Below are 23,466 nucleotides of genomic sequence, written 5' to 3'. Positions count from 1 at the left end.
CCTTTTAACAAGGAGAGAAAATATGTAGGCAGGGTCTTTCCATTGGATCATCCCGTCTCAAGAGGGCATGGGGTCTTGAGAGTTAGAGTTTCTATGGCGATCAGGTATCCTGCAGTAGGACAGGAAATCCCTTCCTTCCTTAGGCGAGAATAGGACGGTTGTCTTTCCTTTGTAGAATAGCAAAAGTTTAAGTGGAAAGCCCCATTTATAGGGGATATTATTTTCCCTCAAGGTGGAGGTGACTGGCTTAAAAGACTTTCTTCCTTCAATCGTTTCCTTTGAGAGATCCGTGAATAGCTGAAGCTGAGCATAGGGTTCTGGAAAACCTCCGAGATCTTTAACCAATTTTTGAATTTTTTCCTTGATCTTGAAGAAGTGGACCCTTAAGATGGTATCTCTAGGTAAATCTTTATCAATATTCCGTGGTTTGGGAAGTCTGTGGACCCTATCTATGATGAGATACTGGTCTGTAAGTGCCGGTAGTAAAGTGTGTTCTTCCACTACAGTTAGAAGCTTTTCGTGGTTGTCTAACCTGCTGCTAAATTTATCCAAGGTGGACTGTAAAATTTTATTTTGGTTTTCAAATGATTGAGACATAATGGATGTGATTTTCTGGACGAGATTATCCATGTAAGAGTGTATGGATATAACATCCAGATTTTGAGAAGGAGAAGGATTGGTGTTATCCATCTTAAATTTTCACTTTTCCGGCGAAAAGTTTGGTGAATTATCTCCAGACTCAGGACTAGAAGAGTCGGCTGGCGATGTGAATTTTTCAGAAGTTTTACCAGGATTTTTCCTTTTTAATGAGAGAGATGTATCCATGACCTCTTTATGAGGAGATCTGGCCTTAAATGGGTTAGCTATATCCACTTGATCTTTAAAGTGAGAATTGTAAGAATCCTGAAATTTTTGTGCTTTTTGAGGAGTCGTATTAGACACTTTCGTTGATTTGGACACTGGAGTTGCCTTGTGACTCATCTTGTGCCCTTTTTTGAATCCTACCTCGCAGGGATTATATTAGAGAGAATTGATATTATTGGTGATGTTTATACTGAATGAACGTTAAAAATATAGAAAATTCTTGTGTCTTCCTATGCCTTTTTATAAAACAGACCATAAGGAATGAGATACACCACAGAATCAGATGGCACTTTTAATATTGGGTGATGCATACAGTAAAATCCTTTATTAACTGCGCGCTGATATAGACGCGCTCCCTGTGACTTTAAATGTAGCCGTGACAGGCGGCTAGTCTTCACACAGGGCTCAGTGACGTCAGTCCCCGCTCATAAAATATGCAACAGGGGAGCCGGCAGCTGATACACGGTGCCGCTGAAGAAAGGCAGATACCTCCGTCTCTGTCGTCACCCCAGTGGAGCCGCACAGGAGCGGTGGGGAGCGGAGGTAACATAGAAATAGGCACAAATCACGGACTATTTTGTGTCCTACCGCCTCACACATCTGTTATGACAGGAAAATGGTGTACTTGAATAGGACGTTGAGATGAAAGAGATCCCTCCGCAGCCGCTATAGCTCCAGCAGCCTCGCACAAAGCCGGGGAATATAGCTAAATTAGGACACCCTGGGACATCCAAAGGGTCTAAAACAGACAAGAGGAGATTCCAAAAAAAAAAAGTCAATGTCTTTTAATTATGCAACGAGAAATCATGTCAGATTAGGCACTCGGTAGGGACTATTTTGTATCCTTCTGCCAATCAGCTGGTATATGACAGGATTTTTGTAAAAAATATCTCCAAAAGACAATAAAAATCTTTAAAATGTGGTAGACAAGCGTGGAGATACTTTTTCTTAGGACAAGGACTGCCGGTGGGTAATGGAGGGAGCAGGGAACTGATTTTTTCACTCACGGTTCAAAATGGTGTCACCTTGCAGTAAAATGGCAGGAAAATGCCTCAGATTTCAAAAATGTCTTTTTTAATGTCCAAAGGCAAGGGGTTTCAGAATGTACCTCTGAGTAACGAGAAAACAATCCTTCTGTGGGTTATCGAAGAGAGGGATTTTCTTTTGCTTTATTTGTCGCTTTAGGAGATGCCTCCTCAGAGATCCTGAGCTGTGCGTGTTACACCATGGCCAGCTCAGGCCACGCCCCCCTCAAAACCAAACTTGTATCAGCAAGTATATATATCTCAGTCAGCTGTATCTCGTGTTACAGTCAACTTGCAATATCATCTCTCCTCTTTGCTTCACTCAAAATAATGTCAACAAAAACATTTGTTGAATAGTTAGGGTACTCAAAAAGTACCATGAAAGGCCTCTGATGCCTAGGCCAAGTAAATGTTGCACACCCCATCTCGTAGGAGTGTGCCAAGAGGGCTGGTCCCTGTATTGAGAATAGGTAGAGCGAATAAATAAATAATAAATAAGCTGGGTGATCTCAAATAAAACAAATAAAACAGCCATACATTAGTTGTTCATTGAGCCCCAAAGGGGCCACTGACTCCATCCTAAAAATCCACTGGGTTTCCTTTTGTAAAATTAATTTGTCCCAATATCCCTGTCTCTCATTCTGCCTAATTACTTCCAATACACAGAAAGATAACACATTCCCGTTTCCCTGGAGGGTGTCCCTCTCATTCCTCACATCCCCTAAGTATTCACTGATCCTGTTCCTCAGTTCCCTCCTGGTTTTTCCTATTTAATTTTTGAGGTATGCCATATAAACCAAAAAAAAACGTTTTCTCATAGAGGCACTTTGAAAACTTTTACAGGAACAGACCCACTTGCAAAAAGGGTAATTCCCACAACTAAAGGTCCCACAGATTTTCCTACCCAGCCAGGTGCCTTCTGGTCTCGGTCCCTTCCCCATAAGCTGCCAACTGCTGACGGGAGATGCCTTGAATCATACCAATGGGATTTCCCTCAGTGTTAATGGGATCCATTCACTGCGGGGTTATACGCAAACATATGGATCATTATGCCAATTAAATTTAGTTTTGGGAAGCTCTATTATGTTCAGCGTACATAGGGCTGAAAATTTTGGATGTTGTGGCCCCAATCTGTAATGTGTTATTTGTGGTGGATGGCACTGTGACAACAAACGCTCTGATATGATGTGCCTGAAAAGCGTTTTTTTGAGCTTCATGTATCGCTATGGTGATGGAACGCTCCATAGGCCGGGCAGGTGTTGTATAAGCTATGTGATCCACCTACCGGAAGCGCGTCACACGCTGGGGGTGTGGTTTCATCTGGCGCGACTCCAGGCAGTAGCTATTTGAACGACAGGAGCGGGGATAATGGTAAAGCAGCCAAACTCTTTGCAGAGACTCCCCTGATGTGTCAAATCATGACGAAACACGTCGGGAGACGCAACGTGTGAGGGAGGCAACAACGGGTCACCAGCGCTGTAGGGACTCCCTGTTATAAATAACATACCAACATACTTGGGTGATGGGACTCCTCTGACCGGGTGAGATCTGACAATATTGAGCCGTGATGGCATGTATTAGCATTGCATGATTAATGTTTGTGTCGCAAATCTGTCACAGGGAATGCTCACTGAGTCAGTGAGGAAGCATGGTTCTAAATCTGTGACTGTATATGTGATGATCTTTCTGTTTGCCTACCATACTTGCTGCTTATTTTAAATGACTTTGCAAGGCCTCTGCTTTCACAGCAATGTGTGGTATTTTGTGCATGCACAAAGCACTTTTTTCAGACAGTGAATGACTGTCCAGTACGTGCAATATAGAGCATTAGTTCCCCATGCAGGGGCAAAGCTCAATACATGCACCAAGCACTTTTGAGATTATTAAAAAGGACTGTCGATCATATGTAATATAATCTTTGATGTTTGTGGCGGTCTTGTTGATTCAACTCAGGTGTGTGGCAGTAACTATATTTTGCTCTAGTGAGAGCCCTTATATCAGGGTACCTAGGCTGATAATTCTGTACCTATCTCAAAAAACTGTCACATTATTTAAAAGAGGCCTTATACCCAATACTAACAGGTAATCCCTGTGGGTATTTTCACACTAGTGTCTATATGGTTTTTGTGGTTTTTTTGGTTATATATCGCACCAGGGTGATTATATGTTTTTTGTAGTCTTTTTGAGTCTTCTTAAAAAAATTGTTTGAATAAAAGTTATATTTTATCCGTAATTTTTTTGGTAAGCTGTCCAGAAAAAATAAAATGTCAAGTTGGGAACCCTGTTTGGGAGCTAGATGAGTGTTGATAAGCTCCATAAATGTATAACACAAGGAGGATCAGGGAAGGCTTACTGCGGCAGATGATAAAATGCCTAAGACAGTGTGCAAACCAAGCATAGTGCTCAGAGGAGATCACAAAACCACATTACTTCCCTCAGGAGAAAAAGGAGAAGTGTTCCAGCTTTTTTAATCCAAAATTTATTAGAAAATGTTTCGTAAAAAAACATGGCAATGGCAAAGTTCACATGGCAACATATAGTTACGTGTTTCAAACGCTCGAGGCGTCCTTTATCAAACTATACATGAATGGGTTCTATACAACTTTTATACAAAATGTGACCAATAAAAGAGTGATTTCAAATCACATGAAAAACATGCTAATCACATTAAAATTCCATGTACAAAAAAGGGAAGGGGGAGGGGAAACAAAGGAAAGGAAAAGAAACAAGAGAAATAGTGTGAAATACATAAAATCATGTCATTACATGCATATTTAGGCACAAAAAGAAAAAAAAATAATAATGGAACATAAATTCCTTGTGACCATTCAGACCCACAGGATGGCATGTTCCCAAATAAAAAATCCAAAATGCCTCTCTGTCATTAGACATTGATGTTGATGTTTCCTCCTCTCAGTGGATGTGCAGAAATCCTAAATGCTATTCAAGAAATCCTAAATGAAGCAGTACTTCTTTGATGACAATAAATAATATGCTGGGATGCAAATGAAATGGCATGATTTGAGCTAGAAAGAGAAACAGTGTCTGTTATACACTCACTGGCCACTTTATTAGGTACACCATGCTAGTAAGGGGTTGGACCCCCTTTTGCCTTCAGAACTGCCTCAATTCTTCGTGGCAGAGATTCAACAAGGTGCTGGAAGCATTCCTCAGAGATTTTGGACCATATTGACATGATGGCATCACACAGTTGGCGCAGATTTGTCGGCTGCACATCCCTGATGCGAATCTCCCGTTCCACCACATCCCAAAGATGCTCTATTGGATTGAGATCTGGTGACTGAGGAGGCCATTTGAGTACAGTAAACTCATTGTCATGTTCAAGAAACCAATCTGAGATGATTCGAGCTTTATGACATGGCGCATTATCCTGCTGAAAGTAGCCATCAGATGTTGGGTACATTGTGGTCATAAAGGGATGGACATGGTCAGCAACAATACTCAGGTAGGCTGTGGCGTTGCAACGATGCTCAATTGGTACCAAGGGGCCCAAAGAGTGCCCAGAAAAAATTCCCCACACCATGACACCACCACCACCAGCCTGAACCGTTGATACAAGGCAGGATGGATCCATGCTTTCATGTTGTTTACGCCAAATTCTGACCCTACCATCCGAATGTCGCAGCAGAAATCGAGACTCATCAGACCAGGCAACGTTTTTCCAATCTTCTACTGTCCAATTTCGATGAGCTTGTGCAAATTGTAGCCTCAGTTTCCTGTTCTTAGCTGAGAGGAGTGGTACCCAGTGTGGTCTTCTGCTGCTGTAGCCCATCTGCCTCAAAGTTCGACGCACTGTGCGTTCAGAGATGCTCTTCTGCCTACCTTGGTTGTAACGGGTGGCAATTTGAGTCACTGTTGCCTTTCTATCAGCTCGAACCAGTCTGCCCATTCTCCTCTGACCTCTGGCATCAACATGGCATTTCCGGCCACAGAACTGCCGCTCACTGGATTTTTTTTCTTTTTCGGACCATTCTCTGTAAACCCTAGAGATGGTTGTGCGTGAAAATCCCAGTAGATCAGCAGTTTCTGAAATTCTCAGACCAGCCCTTCTGGCACCAACAATCATGCCACGTTCAAAGGCACTCAAATCACCTTTCTTCCCCATACTGATGCTCGGTTTGAACTGCAGGAGATTGTCTTGACCATGTCTACATGCCTAAATGCACTGAGTTGCCGCCATGTGATTGGCTGATTAGAAATTAAGTCTTAACACACAGTTGGACAGGTGTACCTAATAAAGTGGCCAGTGAGTGTATGTTCAGAGATTCTGACCTTTAGGCTATGTTCACACGTGGTGTTTTTTTTGCGTTTTTGCGGCCATTTTAAACGTGCGATTTTGCCGTGAAAACGCAAAAAATAAGCATCCCATGCATTCCTATGAGATTCCGCAATGCTGTGCTATTGCTGCAGTTTTTACTGCGGTGGAATCGCTTTGCGGTAAAAAACGCAGCATGCTCATTAATTTAGAGGAATCGCGGCGATCCCGCACCCATAGGAATGCTGTGCACACCATGGGAAAAGTAAGAAGAACATTTGCGGATGGTACCCACGGTCCGGAGGAGAGGAGGCTGTCCTCCGGGCTTTGGGTACCATATCCCTGTAAAAAATAGAATTTAAAATAAAAAATATTGTTATTCTCACCTTCCGACGTCCCGCACAGCCTTCCCGCCTCTTTCCATGCTCCCGGTCCCAGTAATCCTTTGCGAGTGATGACGTCCGTTCTCGCGGGATCGCGAAGTCTCGCGGTCATTCGCGCGACGTCATCGCGAATGACTGCGAGGCATCGCGATCCCGCGAGAACGGACATCATCGCGGTAATTCTCACAAAGGATTACTGGGACCGGGAGCGTGGAGAGAGGCGGGAAGGCTGTGCGGGACGCCGGAAGGTAAGAATAACAATATTTTTTTTTTATTATTATTTTTTACATCCTATCTTTTACTATTGATGCCGCATAGGCAGCCTCAATAGTAAAAAGTTGGTCACACTCGTCAAACACTGTTTGACAAGTGTGACCAACCTGTCAATCAGTTCTCCAAGCGATGCTACAGATCGCTTGGAAAACGCTAGCAATTCTGCAAGCTAACAATGCTTGCAAAATGCTAGTTTTCCGCTGGAAAATCGCTGGAATTTAAAATGCGATTTTCCCGCGGAATGGAATTCGGTATTCTCACCGTAATTTCCGCGAGAGTTCCGCTACGTGTGAACGTAACCTAAGGCCGGGGTCACACTTGCAAGAAACTCGCACGAGTCTCGCATCTCAATAGCTGGCACTGCTGCCGGCACTCGGGACCAGAGTGTGCAGCTGCATGTATTTCTATGCAGCCGCACACACCGGTCCCGAGTGCCGGCGGTAGTGCCGGCTATTGAGATGCAAGACTTGTGTGAGTTTCTCGCAAGTGTGACCCCGGCCTTAAATTGTAGGTGGTGCAACCTATATACATCAGATTGCATTCAATGCACTTAATCATGTATATAACGTTGCGAGAGTGGCAGTTTATACGCGTATATTGTTGAATTTTAAATTGGGTGTTATTGAAATTGGAGAATGTGCGAGCTGTTGCACAATGTTTCCATGTTCTAAACTAGATCCTCCGCAGCCAAAGAAAACCAGATGGTTTAACCATGTCTTTTGTCTGGCTGTGGAATTAAAGAGACTAGGTGAAATAATATTTCCCAATGTCGCAGCTCTCTTAGCAACTATGTGACACCTCGATTCTATAATGGTAGATAAAGTATAATCCTCATATAAAATATGTTTCTGAATTAGAGATTTAATTTTAGAAACCTGAGGGCTATACTGAAGAGAAAGAACCGCTTTGTTACCCATTGGGGACTTGATCCTGTGCATTTTTTCGATTCTTCCTCCAGAATGGCATCCTCATTACAATTTCTAGTAATGCTAGTTAATTCCCCTACTGGTATAGCTTTAATCGTATGATGGGGTGACTGATCTTTGCATGTAAAATGGTATTGCCCGTTAAGGGCTTGGAAAATGTAGATGTGATAATATTCTTTCCGTGCACACCTTCCAATTGTAAATCCAAAAATGAAATAGAAGACAAATGAGCAGTGTGTGTAAAGAAAAGGTTGAATTGGATAGAGTTGAGGTACCGAATGAATTCTGGTATGGCAGATACATCACCAGACCAAATGATCAATGTGTCATCAATATATCTGCCATATCAGAAAATGTGTGACAAAATAATAATAATATTTAACCCCTAAGACCAGTAAATGTGCATCCAGATCTGCTCTTTTGTGCAGGGCTACACACAAAATTCATCATTTTGAGATGAACTCTTCATACCTGTTTGCTAGACCTGGAGCTAATGCACCAAGCTGGCAAAACAATCGCGAGCCACAATTCATGGGACCGCGAGCCACATGTGGCTCACGAGCTACAGGTTGGGGACCCCTGCTTTAAAGAAACCCAGCGTTTGCAAACATAATGTTTGAAGAAGGGAGTCCAACCATTCACTCAAGTGTTCGGTAATGGACCCAATGCCAGGAATTATCGGTCTCATTGGTGGTGGACACATTCTTGTGGACTTTTGGTAGTGCATTCATAATAGGTTGCACATGGTGATCAATTTTCAGGTAATCAACCTGTGCCTTGGAAAGTACACCCAAAGAAAATCCCTTCACACAGACAGTAATCTCCAGCGATCTCAGGCAGGAAGGTAGTTATAAAAAGTATTCCTTTATTTTTTTTCATTAAAAGAACATGTTACAGGTAGTGGATACCCCAGTGGATGGTAAAAATCCAACGCGTTTCAACTCAAAAGAGTCTTAATCTTTTGAGTTTAAACGCGTTGGATTTTTTACCATCCACTGGGGTATCCACTACCTGTAACATGTTCTTTTAACGAAAAGAAATAAAGGAATATTTTTTATAACTACCTTCCTGCCTGAGATCGCTGGAGATTACTGTGTGTTTGGACTTGTATCCGCCAGGCCAGGGCGGCTCCGTGTGACGGTGTGGTTCCTGCTATCCGGAGGACGCTAAGGGGTGGGCTGAAATTTTTTTTTTTTATAAAGAAAATCCCTCATCCACCAATTTGTGCACCTCCACCTGAAATTTTTTGGTGGGTTCAATAGAAAGTTTCCAATAAGTGGTTTCATCCTGCAAAATAGAATTGATCTGACTTCAATATGTGTCAGTGTTCAAAATCACAACAAGACCACCCTTGTCAGCCATTTTAATAGTTAATTCATACATGTGCTTCAATTCTTGAACTGCTGCAGACTGTGAGGGATTTAAATTGGAATGTCGTCTGGTACTCTTAGTAATCATGTTCAAATGTCTTAATTCTCTTTCCATAACAGTTTGAAAACGATCCATACAGTCAACTCTTGAGTGGACAGGGTAAAAAAGGGGTTTCTAGAGGCCAAGTGGGAAGCTGTATTCACAGTCGTCTCCTTTGGTGAACTAATTGTATGAAATTCCTGAAGATATCTCAGAGCAACTTGTTCTTCAAGTTTTAAATCCAAAATTCATTATCAGGGACATTACTAGAAATTGTAATGCGGATGCCATTCTGGAGGAAGAAAAGAAAAAATGATGTGAAAAACTAAAAAGACGGGGTTATCCTCAATAGTCTTTGAACAGAGCAGTGGATATAGTGCACAGAAAGGACAGGCGAGATCTTGTTACACGCAAGCACAAGATCAAGTCCCCAATGGGTAACAAGGCAATTCTTTCTATTCAGTATATCAGTTATCTAAAATTGAATCTCTAATTCAGAAACACGTTCCTATTTTATATGAGTATTCTACTTTATCTACCATTCTTTTGCCTTCTAAATTACTCTCACCATGCTGACATATGCTCTAACAGTTTTGGCTCCATTAATCCTCACTCTCCTTCGCAATCCGCAAACCCCAGCACCCGCTAACCAAATAGTAATCTCTCCTTCCCTCTTGCCTCCCCACCTGACCTCCTCTGCTGAACTGCTCCTCAACCTCAGAGCTCTCCTAATAAAATACAAAACAAGCCACCCACCCTCCTTCTCCCACATGCTCTCCCTCTCTCTTCTTCTCCGCACTGCTGGTGACATATCTCCCAACTCTGGACCTCCACAGCTCATACCTCCCATTATTACCCCCTTCTATCGTTCCAAAACAAACAAAAACACCAGAAATATTTCCCACCTCAAATCCATGCCCATCACAACCACCACCCTGCTCCCACTCTCTGGATCACTCTGGAATGCCCACTCCATCTGCAATAAATTCCATGTGATTAACGACCTCTTTACCTCTCTTAATTTTTCCTATCTTGGCCTCACTGAAACATGGCTGACACCCTCCAACACCGCCTCCCCTGCTGCACTTAGTTACGGTAGCCTCCACTTCACCCACACTCCTCGCTCTGGCAACAGACATGGCAGAGGAGTGGGCCTTCTTTCTTCCAACTGCACCTTCAACCCAATCCTACCTCTTCCCTCCCTTGTCCTCCCCTCTTTTGAAGTCCACTCTGTCCGCATCTATTCTCCCTCCAATCTCCAAGTGGCCGTCATATACCGACCTCCGGGCCCGACCACTGCCTTCATTGACCAGTTCTCTACCTGACTCCTTCACTTCCTCTCTGCTGACATTCCCACCATCATCATGGGTGACTTCAACATCCCCATTGACACCCACCGGTCAGCTGCTTCCAAACTCCTGTCCCTTACTTCATCTTTTGGACTTACTCAGTGGTCCTCCTCAGCCACCTACACAGACGGACACACATTAGACCTGGTCTTCATCCGCCTCTGCTCTCTTTCTAACTTCACCACCTCCCCTCTTCTTCTATCTGACCACCATCTACTCACTTTCTCATCCCTGTCCTCCTCACCTGTCGCTTATGTCCAGCAGCATGCGCACCCCCGCAGATACTTCGCACATCTAGACACTCGCACACTCTGACTCTATCCTACCACTGTCCTCCATATCTTCACTCCACAACACAGACACTGCCACTACTTTCTACAATGCCACTCTTGCATCAGCCATCGACTCGGTCGCTCCTGTCATGCATAACAGAGTGCGATGAATCAATAGATAACCCTGGCACAATAACATCACTAAAAAGCTTCGGAAAGCATCCAGAATTGCAGAACGGCGCTGGAAGAAAACGCATTCACAAGATGACTTCACTGCACTCAAACAAGCAACACTTGCATTCAAATCTGCCCTCACCTCTGCTAAACAGGCCTACTTCTACTTTACATCCCTTGTATCTTCCTTATCCCACTACCCCAAACAGTTGTTCAATACTTTTAACTCCCTCCTCCGCCCACCACTGCCCCCCTCCGACTTCCCTAATCTCTGCCAAGGACTTTGCCGCACACTTCAAAAACAAGATAGACCAAACACGGCAAGTCTTTATTGCTCAACCACCACAACCCCTTTGCATACCAGACCAATGCCCAAACTCCATAACCTCCTTATCTAACATCATTGAAGGGGAGGTTGCTCTTCTTCTCTCCAAATCACACCTCACCACTTGTGCACTTGACCCGATCCCATCCCACCTCCTCCCCAACATCACCAGCACTCTTATCCCGTCCCTAACCCACCTCTTCAAGCTATCACTAACTTCTGGTACCTTCCCTTCTGCTTTCAAACATGCCACAATCACGCCTATCCTTAAAAAGCCAACCCTCGATCCAACAGCCACGTCCAGCTATCGCCCAATATCGCTGCTCCCATTCACTTCTAAACTCCTGGAGCAGCATGTCCATGCTGAACTTTCTTCCCACCTCTCATCTAACTTGCTCTTTGACAATCTACAATCTGGCTTCCACCCCCATCATTCCACTGAGACAGCCCTGACCAAAATTACCAATGACCTACTTACAGCCAAAGCTAACGGACAATAATCTATACTCCTCCTTCTAGACCTGTCCTCTGCTTTTGACACAGATGACCACTGCCTCCTACTACAGATCCTCTCCTCCTTGGCATCAAAGACCTCGCCCTATCCTGGATCTCCTCATACCTTTCCAACTGCACATTCAGCGTCTCCCACTCCCACACTACCTCCTCATCCCACTCTCTCTCTGTTGGAGCTCCCCAAGGCTCTGTTCTAGGACCCTTACTCTTCTCAATCTATACACTTGGCCTGGGGCAACTCATAAACTGCCATAGATTCCAGTACCACCTTTCTGCCGATGATACTCAGATCTACCTCTCTGGCCCAGACGTCACCTCTCTGCTCTCTAGAATCCCAGAGTGTCTATCAGCTATATCCTCCTTCTTCTCCTCTCGCTTCCTCAAACTCAATGTGGACAAATCTGAACTAATCATCTTTCCCCCATCCCACAGATCTTCCTTATCCGACCTTTCTATAACAATTGACGACATCACGCTTTCCCCCGTAACGGAGGTCCACTGCCTCGGAGTAACCCTTGACTCTGCCGTGTCCTTCAAACCGCACATCCAAGCTCTTTCCACCTACAACTCAAAAATATCTCCAGAATCCGTCCCTTCCTCAACCCTCAATCTACTAAACTACTTGTGCATGCCCTCATCATCTCCCGCTTCGACTACTGCAACATCGTTTTCTGTGGCCTCCCTGCTAACACCCTTGCAGCTCTCCAGTCCATTCTCAACTCTGTCGCCCAACTAATTCATGTCTTTCCTCGCTACTCCTCCACTTCTTCCCTCTGCAAATCTCTTCACTGGCTCCCATTCCCTCAGCGTATCCAATTCAAATTACTAATACTGATACTAATACCTACAAGGCCATCTACAACCTGTCTCCTCCATACATCTCTGAACTAATCTCCCAATACTTCCCTCACGTAATCTCCGGGCCTCCCAAGACCTCCTTCTCTCCTCCACACTTATTCGCTCCTCACCCAACCGCCTCCAAGACTTCTCCCAAATAGCCTCCATCCTCTGGAATTCCCTGCCCCAACACGTCCGGCTATCATCCACACTCAGATCCTTCAGACTGAACCTGAAAACCCACCTCTTCAGTATAGCCTACAGCCTGCAATGATCCCCGCTGCCTCCTCACCACTACTGGAGCTATCGCCTCATAATCACTGGAGCTGCTGCAACCCCCCAACCTACTGTCTCCTTCCCCACCATCCTGTAGCATGTAAGCCCGAAAGGGCAGGGTCGTCTCTCCCCTCTATATCAGTCTGTGATTGTTAGTTTGTTTACTGTAAGTGATATCTGTAATTTGTATGTAACCCCTTCTCATGTACAGCACCATAGAACCAATGGTGCTTTATAAATAAATAATAATAATAATTTTAGAATAGAGGTGTCACATAGTTGCTAAGAGAGCTGGGAAATATTATTTCACCTAGTCTCTTTAATCACACAGCTAGACTAAAGACATGGTTAAACTATCCAGGTTTCTTTGGCTGTGGAGGATCTAGATGTAGAACATGCAAACATTTTGCAACAATTCGCACATTCTCCAACTTCAACAATTTAAAATTAAACAATATATATAAACTGCAACTTTTGCAATGTTGTCTACATGATTAAGTGCATTGAATGCAGTATGATGTACATAGGTTGCATCACCCGCAATTTAAAGGTCAGAATCTCTGAACAGACATTGTTTCTCTATCCAGTTTAAATCATGCCATTTCATTTGCATCCTGGCATTTTATTCATTGTCATCAAAGAAGTACTGCTTCATTTAGGATTTCTGGATTAGAATGCATTGCACATCCATTGAGAGGAGGAAACATCAAGAGACATCTAATGACCAGAGAGGCATTTTGGATTTTCTATTTGGGAACATGCCATCCTGCGGGTCTGAATGGTCGCAAAGAATTTATGTTCCATTATTAAAATTGTTTCTTTTTGTGTCTAAGTATATGCATGTAATGACATGATTTTATGTATTTTATATTTTTTCTCTTGTTTCTGTTCATTTCCTTCGCTTCCCCTCCCCCTCTTCCCTTTTTTGCACATGGAATTTTAATGTGATTAGCATGTTTGTCATGTGATTTGAAATCACTCTTTTATTGATCACATTTTGTATAAAAATTGTATAGGACCTGTTCATGTACGGTTTGATAAAGGAAGCCTCTAGCATTTGAAATGTGTAACTATATCTTGCCATGTGAACTTTGACATTGCCATGGTGTTTTTAAGAAGCATTTTCTAATAAATTTTTGGATTCAAAGAAACTGGAACACATCTCCTTTTTCTCATCAGTGCTACACGTGTGACCACACGAGTTCTGTGCTTCAGCAAGCCGTACGACGCTGTGGGTGAGCTGGTTCATTCTTTCACTTCCTTCATTAGCCAGCAAGCTCCCGCGTTGCACCCCCTCCACTGACACAATCTGTACTCAGAGTACTTACTGTAGAAGCGGTGTACAGATTAAAACAAAAATGGCAGACTGTTAGGCTCCATTCAGACATCCAATTTTTGCGCATGAGTGCTATCTGTGATTTTTACGGATAACATACATAGCACTCATACCTGTGATAATCTATGGGGCGATGCTCGTATATGTACAGACAATCGCCGAGTCATGTTCAATTTATATCCGAGGGTCTGATCAAAATCTGCAATTCAAGTCAATGGGTGTGTGAAAAAAAGTGCAGTTAGATTTTCAGGAACTGTCAGAATGGATAAGGTGGAGAAATAGGATGATGCTTGGACCACACTCTGATCAAACTCTTATCAGAGTCAGATCAGAATAATTGCTCAATCATTCTCATACGTGAAAAAACAGATGTCTGAATGAGGACTTAGACTATTTATAACCAGAAAAAAAAGCAAAAATTGGCTGATAAAGTGAATTAGGACATTTTTTTCATGCCAAATATAATTACTTAAAAAATGAATGTTTAGTTACTATTTATATCTTTGTACCGTGTTAGCCAGTAGATAGAAAAATATTCAGAATTGAGAGTCCTCAGTGGTTGATACCTTTTAATGGCTAACTGAAAAGATGGTAACACATTGCAAGCTTTCGAGACTACTCAGGTCTCTTCATCAGGCTAGACTAATACAAAATCTGAAGTCACATATTTATGCACAATACAGCCTAGAAAAAATGCAATAGATAAGACAAGTGACGTGAAGCAGAACTATCAATATGGGTGAGGGAGAAACATAAATATAAACATTGGACCAGTTCATAGATAAGGAGTCCGGATGTTTTATGGTCCTCTGATTGGGGTCTAGTTCTGTGTTGTGATGCCTCCACACGGTTTTAAAAGGAAATTCCTTAATTGATGTAAAAAGACATAAATCCATGCGACCCATTCATTCCAGCACTGAGAGTGTCAAAGTTCGTCATAAATTTGTGCTCCCAAACTCGTCTCTCTCTCTGAGAATTGAAGTTACCTTTCAATACCAGTAATTTCATATCCATCTAATGTGGTGTACTTAATTATTTGTACTAAATGTCCAACTGGGGGTCTGTATGTGGGGGAGACAGGGCAAAAGCTTAGAACAAGGATGAATGCTCATCGTCACACAATAAGAGAAAAAAGAATGGATCTACCTGTGGCAAAACATTTCTGTATCCCTGATCACAGCAGCGTGGATATGAAATTACTGGTATTGAAAGGTAACTTCAATTCTCAGAGAGAGAGACGAGTTTGGGAGTACAAGTTTATGACGAACTTTGACACTCTCAGTGCTGGAATGAATGTGTCGCATGGATTTATGTCTTTTTACATCAATTAAGGAATTTCCTTTTAAAACCGTGTGGAGGCATCACAACACAGAACTAGACCCCAATCAGAGGACCATAAAACATCCGGACCCCTTATCTATGAACTGGTCCAATGTTTATATTTATGTTTCTCCCTCTCCCATATTGATAGTTCTGCTTCACGTCACTTGTCTTATCTATTGCATTTTTTCTAGGCTGTATTGTGCATAAATATGTGACTTCAGATTTTGTATTAGTCTAGCCTGATGAAGAGACCTGAGTAGTCTCGAAAGCTTGCAATGTGTTACCATCTTTTCAGTTAGCCATTAAAAGGTATCAACCACTGAGGACTCTCAATTCTGAATATTTTTCTAGTTACTATTTAAACATTTGAAGAAGTATTACAGTAAATAAGAGGGATTGATTTATCTAAATGTATCTTGCAATTATTAAAAAAATGAAAATAATAAAAGGGAAAAATCTAATAATATTACTTTACCTGAGGATGAATTAAATTGTGCACTGCAAATTATAAAGAAATAATTTCGTGGATATTATAAAGAAAAGTATTCTGAAGAGTTACAATAGGCATATATTATTGAAATTGACTCATTATTCAGAAAAAGTCTAATTTTGGCAGAAATGAGTTCAGAGATGTCTGTCACTAGGTGAAATCCATCAAAAGTCATCAACATTGAAAACTCAGGGATGTCTCCACTAGTTCCCTGAAACTTTTCAGAGTTAGTTGATTTCCTTAATACAGTTCCCAGTCTTGTTCCTTTACTATAGCTGCCGCCAACTAAGTGTATAGTTACTGAACTCACTAAACTCACTAGGTGGCTGATATGTGCTTTTAGTTTTTATAAAGTATATGGGTAAATTATAATTTGTATGATGGCAAATAAAACAGTAGTTACGCCTTGTGCACAGCGTGATAAAAAGATGATTAATAGAATGAAGCAAGCAGTTACATAGTACATACTTCACTGCCACCGCAATCCTGAATACATTTCGTGAATGAACCTATTGTGAACACTTCGTGTGCATATCAATGAGAAAACTGGTCGTAGAAGTGTGAGGATCATTTATATAAATTACATGATTAAGCAAGTTCCATTATTAAGGCAAGCAACGCGTTTTGCTCAACAATTTTCCATAACTCTAAATTAGCAGTCCGTATAACTTCATAACATCAAGCAATTATTTGACATGTGCATAGTGCAGTCATAAAAGCCAAAAAAGCACAATCCCTTTAGATAAAGCTTCACTGCGAAACACGTGTCAAGGGGTGCTTCGGCCATCCAGGTACAGTATCTGCCTAGCAGCAGTGGCTCTTAACCCTTTCCTCTCCCCTCCTCCTCCTTGGTTTACTTTATACTGTTTGTAAGCAGCTTTTTTGGCTTTTATGACTGCACTATGCCTCTCCTCTTAGCCTATTTGCTTACTGCACTATGCTCAGGATTAAGTATTTACATTTATTAGGGATTGAGGATTTGTTCTACTGCTGTATGCCATTATTCATGTAGGCAATTTAAATACTAACCTATTTTTTTGGCGCACTTTATTTATCTTTGTATAGCGCATATTTTTGAATAGTATATATATATATTGCTGCCACTTTTTGATTAGGGCTTTTTGCGGAATTTGCATGTAGAGAATTTTTTATATAATCCTTGTTATCTGCACATTTATAGGAACTATCTCTTCGGGAAGCTTGTTTTATATATAAAGAAAGCTCCACATATGGACTATTGAATTACTATATCGATTATGGCTTTTTGCGGACTATGCATGTAAAGAATTTTTGATATACTCCTTGTTATCTGTCCTTTTTAGGAACTATTCCTCCGGGAAGCTTGTTTTGTATATGAAGAAAGCCCCATATATGGATTATTGAATTATTATATGTGCATTGATTGTACCTGGTTTATAGGCCTTTGTCTTTTTGCATTTATTGCCCCGAAAAATATTGCATTGCACTTCAATGCTTTTTAATTGATTTATAATAAAATTCTATTGTTTTTATGGCATATAGTTTCCGCTTTGTTTCTTTTGTATGACTTATAATAATTACCTAAGTTAGCAATATAGGAAACTATAATGTCGAATGGTTGTGGTTGTCCCTGAATTTCATTGTCAGACACTAGAGTTGAGCAAAAAGATTCACAGGACCCTTAATCCATGATAGTTGTCCATGGCCCACTGACACATGTCATGTGATTGTCCTCCTACCTGTGTGATTGTCCTCCTACCTGTCAACATCTCCGCTGTATCTTCTATATAGTACGGTAGTTCCCGCACAACATCATTGTTGCAATGCGACATATACAAGACTTCGAGTTGGACCTACTAATCAGAAGACGTGCAGATAATGTCAGCAGGTAGGAGGAGGTTAGCAGGGCTCTGATCAGCTTTATGTATATATATAGATATAATCATTATAATTTGTTTTAACTAACCGTAGTTATAGTTAGTTATAACCAGGTCACTGATTACCGACATAGCTATTAGACCAGGTTCCTGCAAATCGTTTTGTTCAACTTTACAAGAGACTAGTTAAGGACTTAACACAGTTACATATACTGATTAAAGGGAATCAGCTTTTTTTCTACCTAACAAGAGAGCATCATAATGTAGAGATCGTATTTCCAGCAATGTTTTACTTACTGGGCTGCTTGCTGTAGTTTTGATAAAATTCACTGTTTCTTCCAACTCCTCCTTAATCTGCATTAACTCTGTATAACCCCAACCCGACCACTGATCAACAGCAGTGTACACAGAAAGCTGCCAATCAGTAGTGTTGGCAGGTTGTTATATACAGTAGAGCTCAGCATTCAGAAAACTGCTAGATCTGCAGCAGGAAAAGCACTATTTTCTCAAAACTGCAGCAAGCAGCCCAGTATGTGATAGAGCAGACCCTGATTTATAAACACCCCACTTACATATGACTCATTGCTAGGAATGTAAGATACATATAAAAAAGATCAAGGCTCACTTATCTAACTGCCGTCCCATTTTACTGCACTTTCCTAGTCCTGCTATATTGTCCTCATATTGCTGTCATAAATCAGCAATGTTACAGATATTGCATCCAGAAATTAATTTTGCTTTGCAACCATCTTTCTTGTAATGGGAAGAGATATACAAGCGAATGCTTGCTATGCTAGATAAAGCAAACATCTAAATTTATAAATGCTTAATATTCTGCTCATCTGTTTCTCACAAAGTTCAGGAGCATGTGGCAAGGCTAATATTACAGTCTTACTAAGAAAATCTGACTAATTATACAACAATATATGTTTTGCTTGTCTAACTTACTATATAGGAAAATTCAATGACCAATATTTACTTATGAATATGAATTATGATTGGGTTTTATGGAAGGTGGGCAGAATGTTTAGTGCTCAAAAGTGTTTTTTTAGAATTTGGCCACGCTCTACTGCCTAATGCATGTACTTGATGCCTGGGCATGGAAAATCCTGTTACTAAATCCATAACTAACTATGTTTCAGTACAAATAGGGCAACTTGGTCCTGGCACTTTCCTTCATATACTGTATGTTGCCTTTTAATGAGCTTTAGAAATTTCCCTACATTTACAAACCAAAGCAGCAGCCTAGGTTCACATTGCGTTAATGCAGTCCGCTCAATGCATAGCGTTGGCGGACTGTGTTAACGCTACCCCTGATTTGTGATCGCGTTATGCGATCCCGCTAACGCAGATGCTTCATTTGCGCTAGCAGTGACTGACCCTCGGATGCTGCAGACCACGTCCGAGGGTCCGTCACAGAATGATGGCACATCAGATTATGGCATGCGTTAACGATGCGCTCGTTAATGCCGCTATGTAACGGATGCATTAAACGTACACCATTAACGTAATGTGAACAGAGTGTCAGGCAATCTCTGACACCAAGGACACTTTATTATAAATTGTCTGATTTGTGGATAAGAATCAATAAATCTAATCACAATAATCTATAGTAGAGTTGAGCGACTTTGGTCGGATCGGGTTTCATGAAACAAAATTTGTTTCAGATGAAACTGGTCCGACTAGGGCAAAAAAAGTCGGAGTTTCGTCCGAAACCCGACCCCAATGCAAGTCAATGGGAAATAAAAGTCGGCATTGAGCGGATGACATTCATCCACTCAATGCCGACTTTTAATCCCCATTGACTTGCATTGAGGTCGGGTTTCGGATGAAACTCCGACTTTTTTTGCCCTAGTCGGACCAGTTTCATCTGAAACAAATTTTGTTTCATGAAACCCGATCCGACCAAAGTCGTTCAACTCTAATCTATAGTATAAACTCAGTTTTCCATACTTTTATACCCTTTGCTGCCATTACTGTTACTGATGCACATTGTGCCTGTGGCAATCAATAAAACTCCCTAAGTAAACTTGTAATTTAAGGACAAGCAGAAACCTTGCCAGCTATTCCTTATTCGCACACATTTATATATTTTTATTTATGCTTCCTAAAATAATTTCTGACTAGTAGACCAATGTGTCCATCATTGCCACCCACTCTAAATGTGAGCATTGAGATAATAAAGCCAAGTCAAAAGAGAAAAATGTAAATTGTTCCACCATTCTGGTAACAGACAACACACATATTCATACAGGGCTCTCCAAATGCACCACATTATAACATCAATTATTGCTAAGAGTTCTCAATATTTATTTCATTACTTTATCTTGTTACAATCGACTGGTTGGCTTACATTATCTAAACTGAAAATTACTTTCAAAGTGAAACTTAATTATTAGATTTTTTTTTTTTGTCATCCGATTCAATTAAGCTGAATTTATAGAAAATTTCCGGTTTAATAAAAACAATGCTTAATCATTGCATAAGAAAAATGGATGAAACTTTTTAATACATTCTCTGTTTAAGGTTCCTCATTTACTTTTTAGATTTTGGCTTGCTTTAAGGCTTCATAAGCCTAAAACTTGTTCTGACCGTCTCCTGGCCATGTATGTGAATAATATTAATGCTGGAAAGAAGGTATAATGTTCTTAGCACAATATTTGAAAATATTATTTGCAAATCATCAAAATCGCTTTCTGAGAAAATTGGTCGTGTTGATCATAGAATCTCATCTTTTTCAAGTGCAATAGAAAAGATGGAAGCTGAATAGTCATATATATGTCAGAGTTCACACATTAATTCCACAGCACTTTATAGATATTATTTGCACTGTCCTGATGGGGCTCACAATCTAGATTCCCTATCAGTATGTCTTTGGAGTGTGGGAGAAAACCAGAGTACCCAGAGGAAACCCACGCAAACACGGGGAGAACATACAAACTCCTTGCAGATGTTGTACTTGGTGGGATTTGAACCCAGTGCCACAAGGATGCAGTGCTAGGGAAAATATTCAAAAAACGGAGGGCACAGCTTTAATCATACGGGTTCACCAAATATATATATAGATATACATATTCTATATATATAGAAAACACATGATGCATAATGAATTAATTAGAACAGTACTGACCCACGAGGCAGAAAGCACAGCATGGCGGCGGCCATCTTGTCAGCGTTGAGGATGTACAAATAAAGTTGTTCACATAATGTAAGCGCCGCTGACTACACCCGCACATGCACGGTATGGCGGCGGCCATCTTGTCGACGTTTTGAATAAATGAAATAAAGTTGTTCACAACAAAGTGATGACGCCGCTAGATTGCCATGCGCGGTATGGCGGCAGCAATCTTGTCGGTGTTTCAAATAGATAAATAAAGTTGTTTCATGAAAAAGAAGTGTTTACGTCGCTAGATCAGACATCATACTCAGTAGAGGCAACCTAATATGCGTTGCTGAGTAACTAAAAAATGATGTCACTAAGCAACATGACGCCTGTGCGATGAGATACTTAGAACAGCGCCCATATTATTAAGCAGGTAAAAAGCCTGCACAATAAACAATAAGCAAGCGCTTACGTAATGAAACTCATCCATTAAGGTCCATGCAATAGTGAAAAGCGCATGTGTCATAAATAGGTTTAGTAACCTGATTGACATAAGAATAATATATGGTGTCAATTTGAATGCGAAAAAACCCAGCACGTTGAGGCAAACTCTATACAGGGTTTTGTTCTAAAACAAAAGCTATTGTGATCACATTACAATCCTTCAAAAACCCATGCAAAGGTTTTATTCAAGCACTCGAAAGACCATACATGGCACAAAATTATGTTAACGCCACTAGAAAAAACAGCGCATGTGCAGTAAAGGTGGACCGATATACAAATGTAGTGTATACATCGTTATTAAATCAATAGATAAAGGTGACACGAAACAGTATGGCGATCATCAAACAGGCGAAAGCCTGCACAATAAAGATAAATAACAAATAAGTTTGTCAACCACAGAAATGCAGGAAAATGACAATTAGGCACTTATGTGGTGAAAACCCATATAACATGACAAAGCAGCGTATGTGCAATAATGATAAGAGGCTGTATACGCATGGCAAACAAAGTGTTCCCAAGTAACCAAATAATAACATCACTGCGTAAGATTGTAGACACAAAAGATTATTTAAAAGCCGCCATATGATAGAGACAGCTTCATACTTATAATATGGATAGATAGCAAAGTCGAAAGCTTGATGGTAAAACCAAAAATAAGTCAATAAAGGTGCATATAGTGAACAGACCATCACCGCCAATACATGGCAAAGGGTACCCATGGTATCACAGAGATGCGATATTAGAGAGAAATCCCCAAGCTGAATTTTATTTAGATAGAAAACTGGCAAGTTGGTTAGGCCTACACACCTACACAACCATTTGGAAAATTGTATAAACAAGATGTTATATTATTCATGGTATAAATGGAATGCAGGTGTATATAAAATGCACCCACAATTTCAACAAACACATAGATGTCAAGATATATTTAAATACAGAAAAAAGATCTCCCAAAAAGGAGTGCAGACATATGTATAGTATGCCCATAGTTTCGACGCAAAACGTGGGTTTCAATATGTAATTCAAGAGTGGAGTAAATGTCCCTAAAAAATGACATGGTGCTGTGAATAATGGTGTCATACTACATAAAATCAGGACATAAATATTGGGTATACACAACTGCATAACCAAAAAGAAAAATGTTATATTATTCATAAAGAGGCAGGTATATATAAGGTGTAACCACAATTTTAAGGCATAAACATCAAGGTATAATTAGATGCAGGGAATGAATCCCCCAAAATGGAGTATACATCCCCAATTTCACCACAGAACATAGATACCAGGACATAATTGAAAGAGTCACCCCAAAAACGACATGGTGCTGTGAATCATGTTATCATGCTAAGTAAAAACAAGGACATAGATATCAAGATATAATGGAATAAGGAGAGTAGATCTCACAAGGGCCCAAAAGGAAAAGAATAACTCAAGGAGATTATCGTGTCTTATCACAGAAAATCGACAGAATGTGTGACAAAGTCCACAAAATCTTTTTTGAAGACACTCTTAAAGTATTTGATATGAATTAACACAAAATCAATCTACTACTAGAGAAGTCCAAAAATTGAAAAAGATGGTCAACAAAGCAGCAATCCTTGAGGATGTTCCAGCAACCATCCACGGTTGAAGGTTCAATTACTGATGGCCGAATGAGCACACCGAGCCTCCCCATGAAGAGGTTCTAAAGTAGGGTTTTCACCACAAACAATGTCCACCGCCATCCAAGATTAGAGATACAATTGCTGGTAGCCAAAAGGACCGAACAGCCCTAGAGAGAAAAGGCAACACATATTAGCCATAAAATCCAGAGAACAACAGTTCCTCTTTAAGTCCTTCTGGGGCTGAGCTCTTCAAGTTGTAAATCCATCGTGCTTCCCTCCGAAGCAGCTCTTTTGTGGAATTTCCACCACGGATACTGCCCAAAACTTGGTCCACAACCAAGACCCGT

General features: G+C 41.0%; 1 protein-coding gene across 1 annotated transcript in view; it reads left to right on the top strand.

Moving 5' to 3' along the window:
• LOC141100929 (uncharacterized) overlaps positions 1-23,145 on the top strand; it is a 45,285-nt gene extending 22,140 nt beyond the window's left edge. Inside the window, exon 3 of the mRNA XM_073589704.1 lies at positions 23,070-23,145. Within this exon, the coding sequence (XP_073445805.1) occupies positions 23,070-23,145 (76 nt within the window). The remainder of the gene's footprint in view (positions 1-23,069) is intronic.
• The last annotated feature ends 321 nt before the right edge of the window (positions 23,146-23,466 follow it).

Source organism: Dendrobates tinctorius, unplaced genomic scaffold, assembly GCF_039654945.1.
Source record: "Dendrobates tinctorius isolate UK_male_01 unplaced genomic scaffold, ASM3965494v1 ptg000111l, whole genome shotgun sequence".
Lineage (NCBI taxonomy): Eukaryota > Metazoa > Chordata > Amphibia > Anura > Dendrobatidae > Dendrobates > Dendrobates tinctorius.
This window is presented reverse-complemented; position numbering and strand designations above follow the sequence as displayed.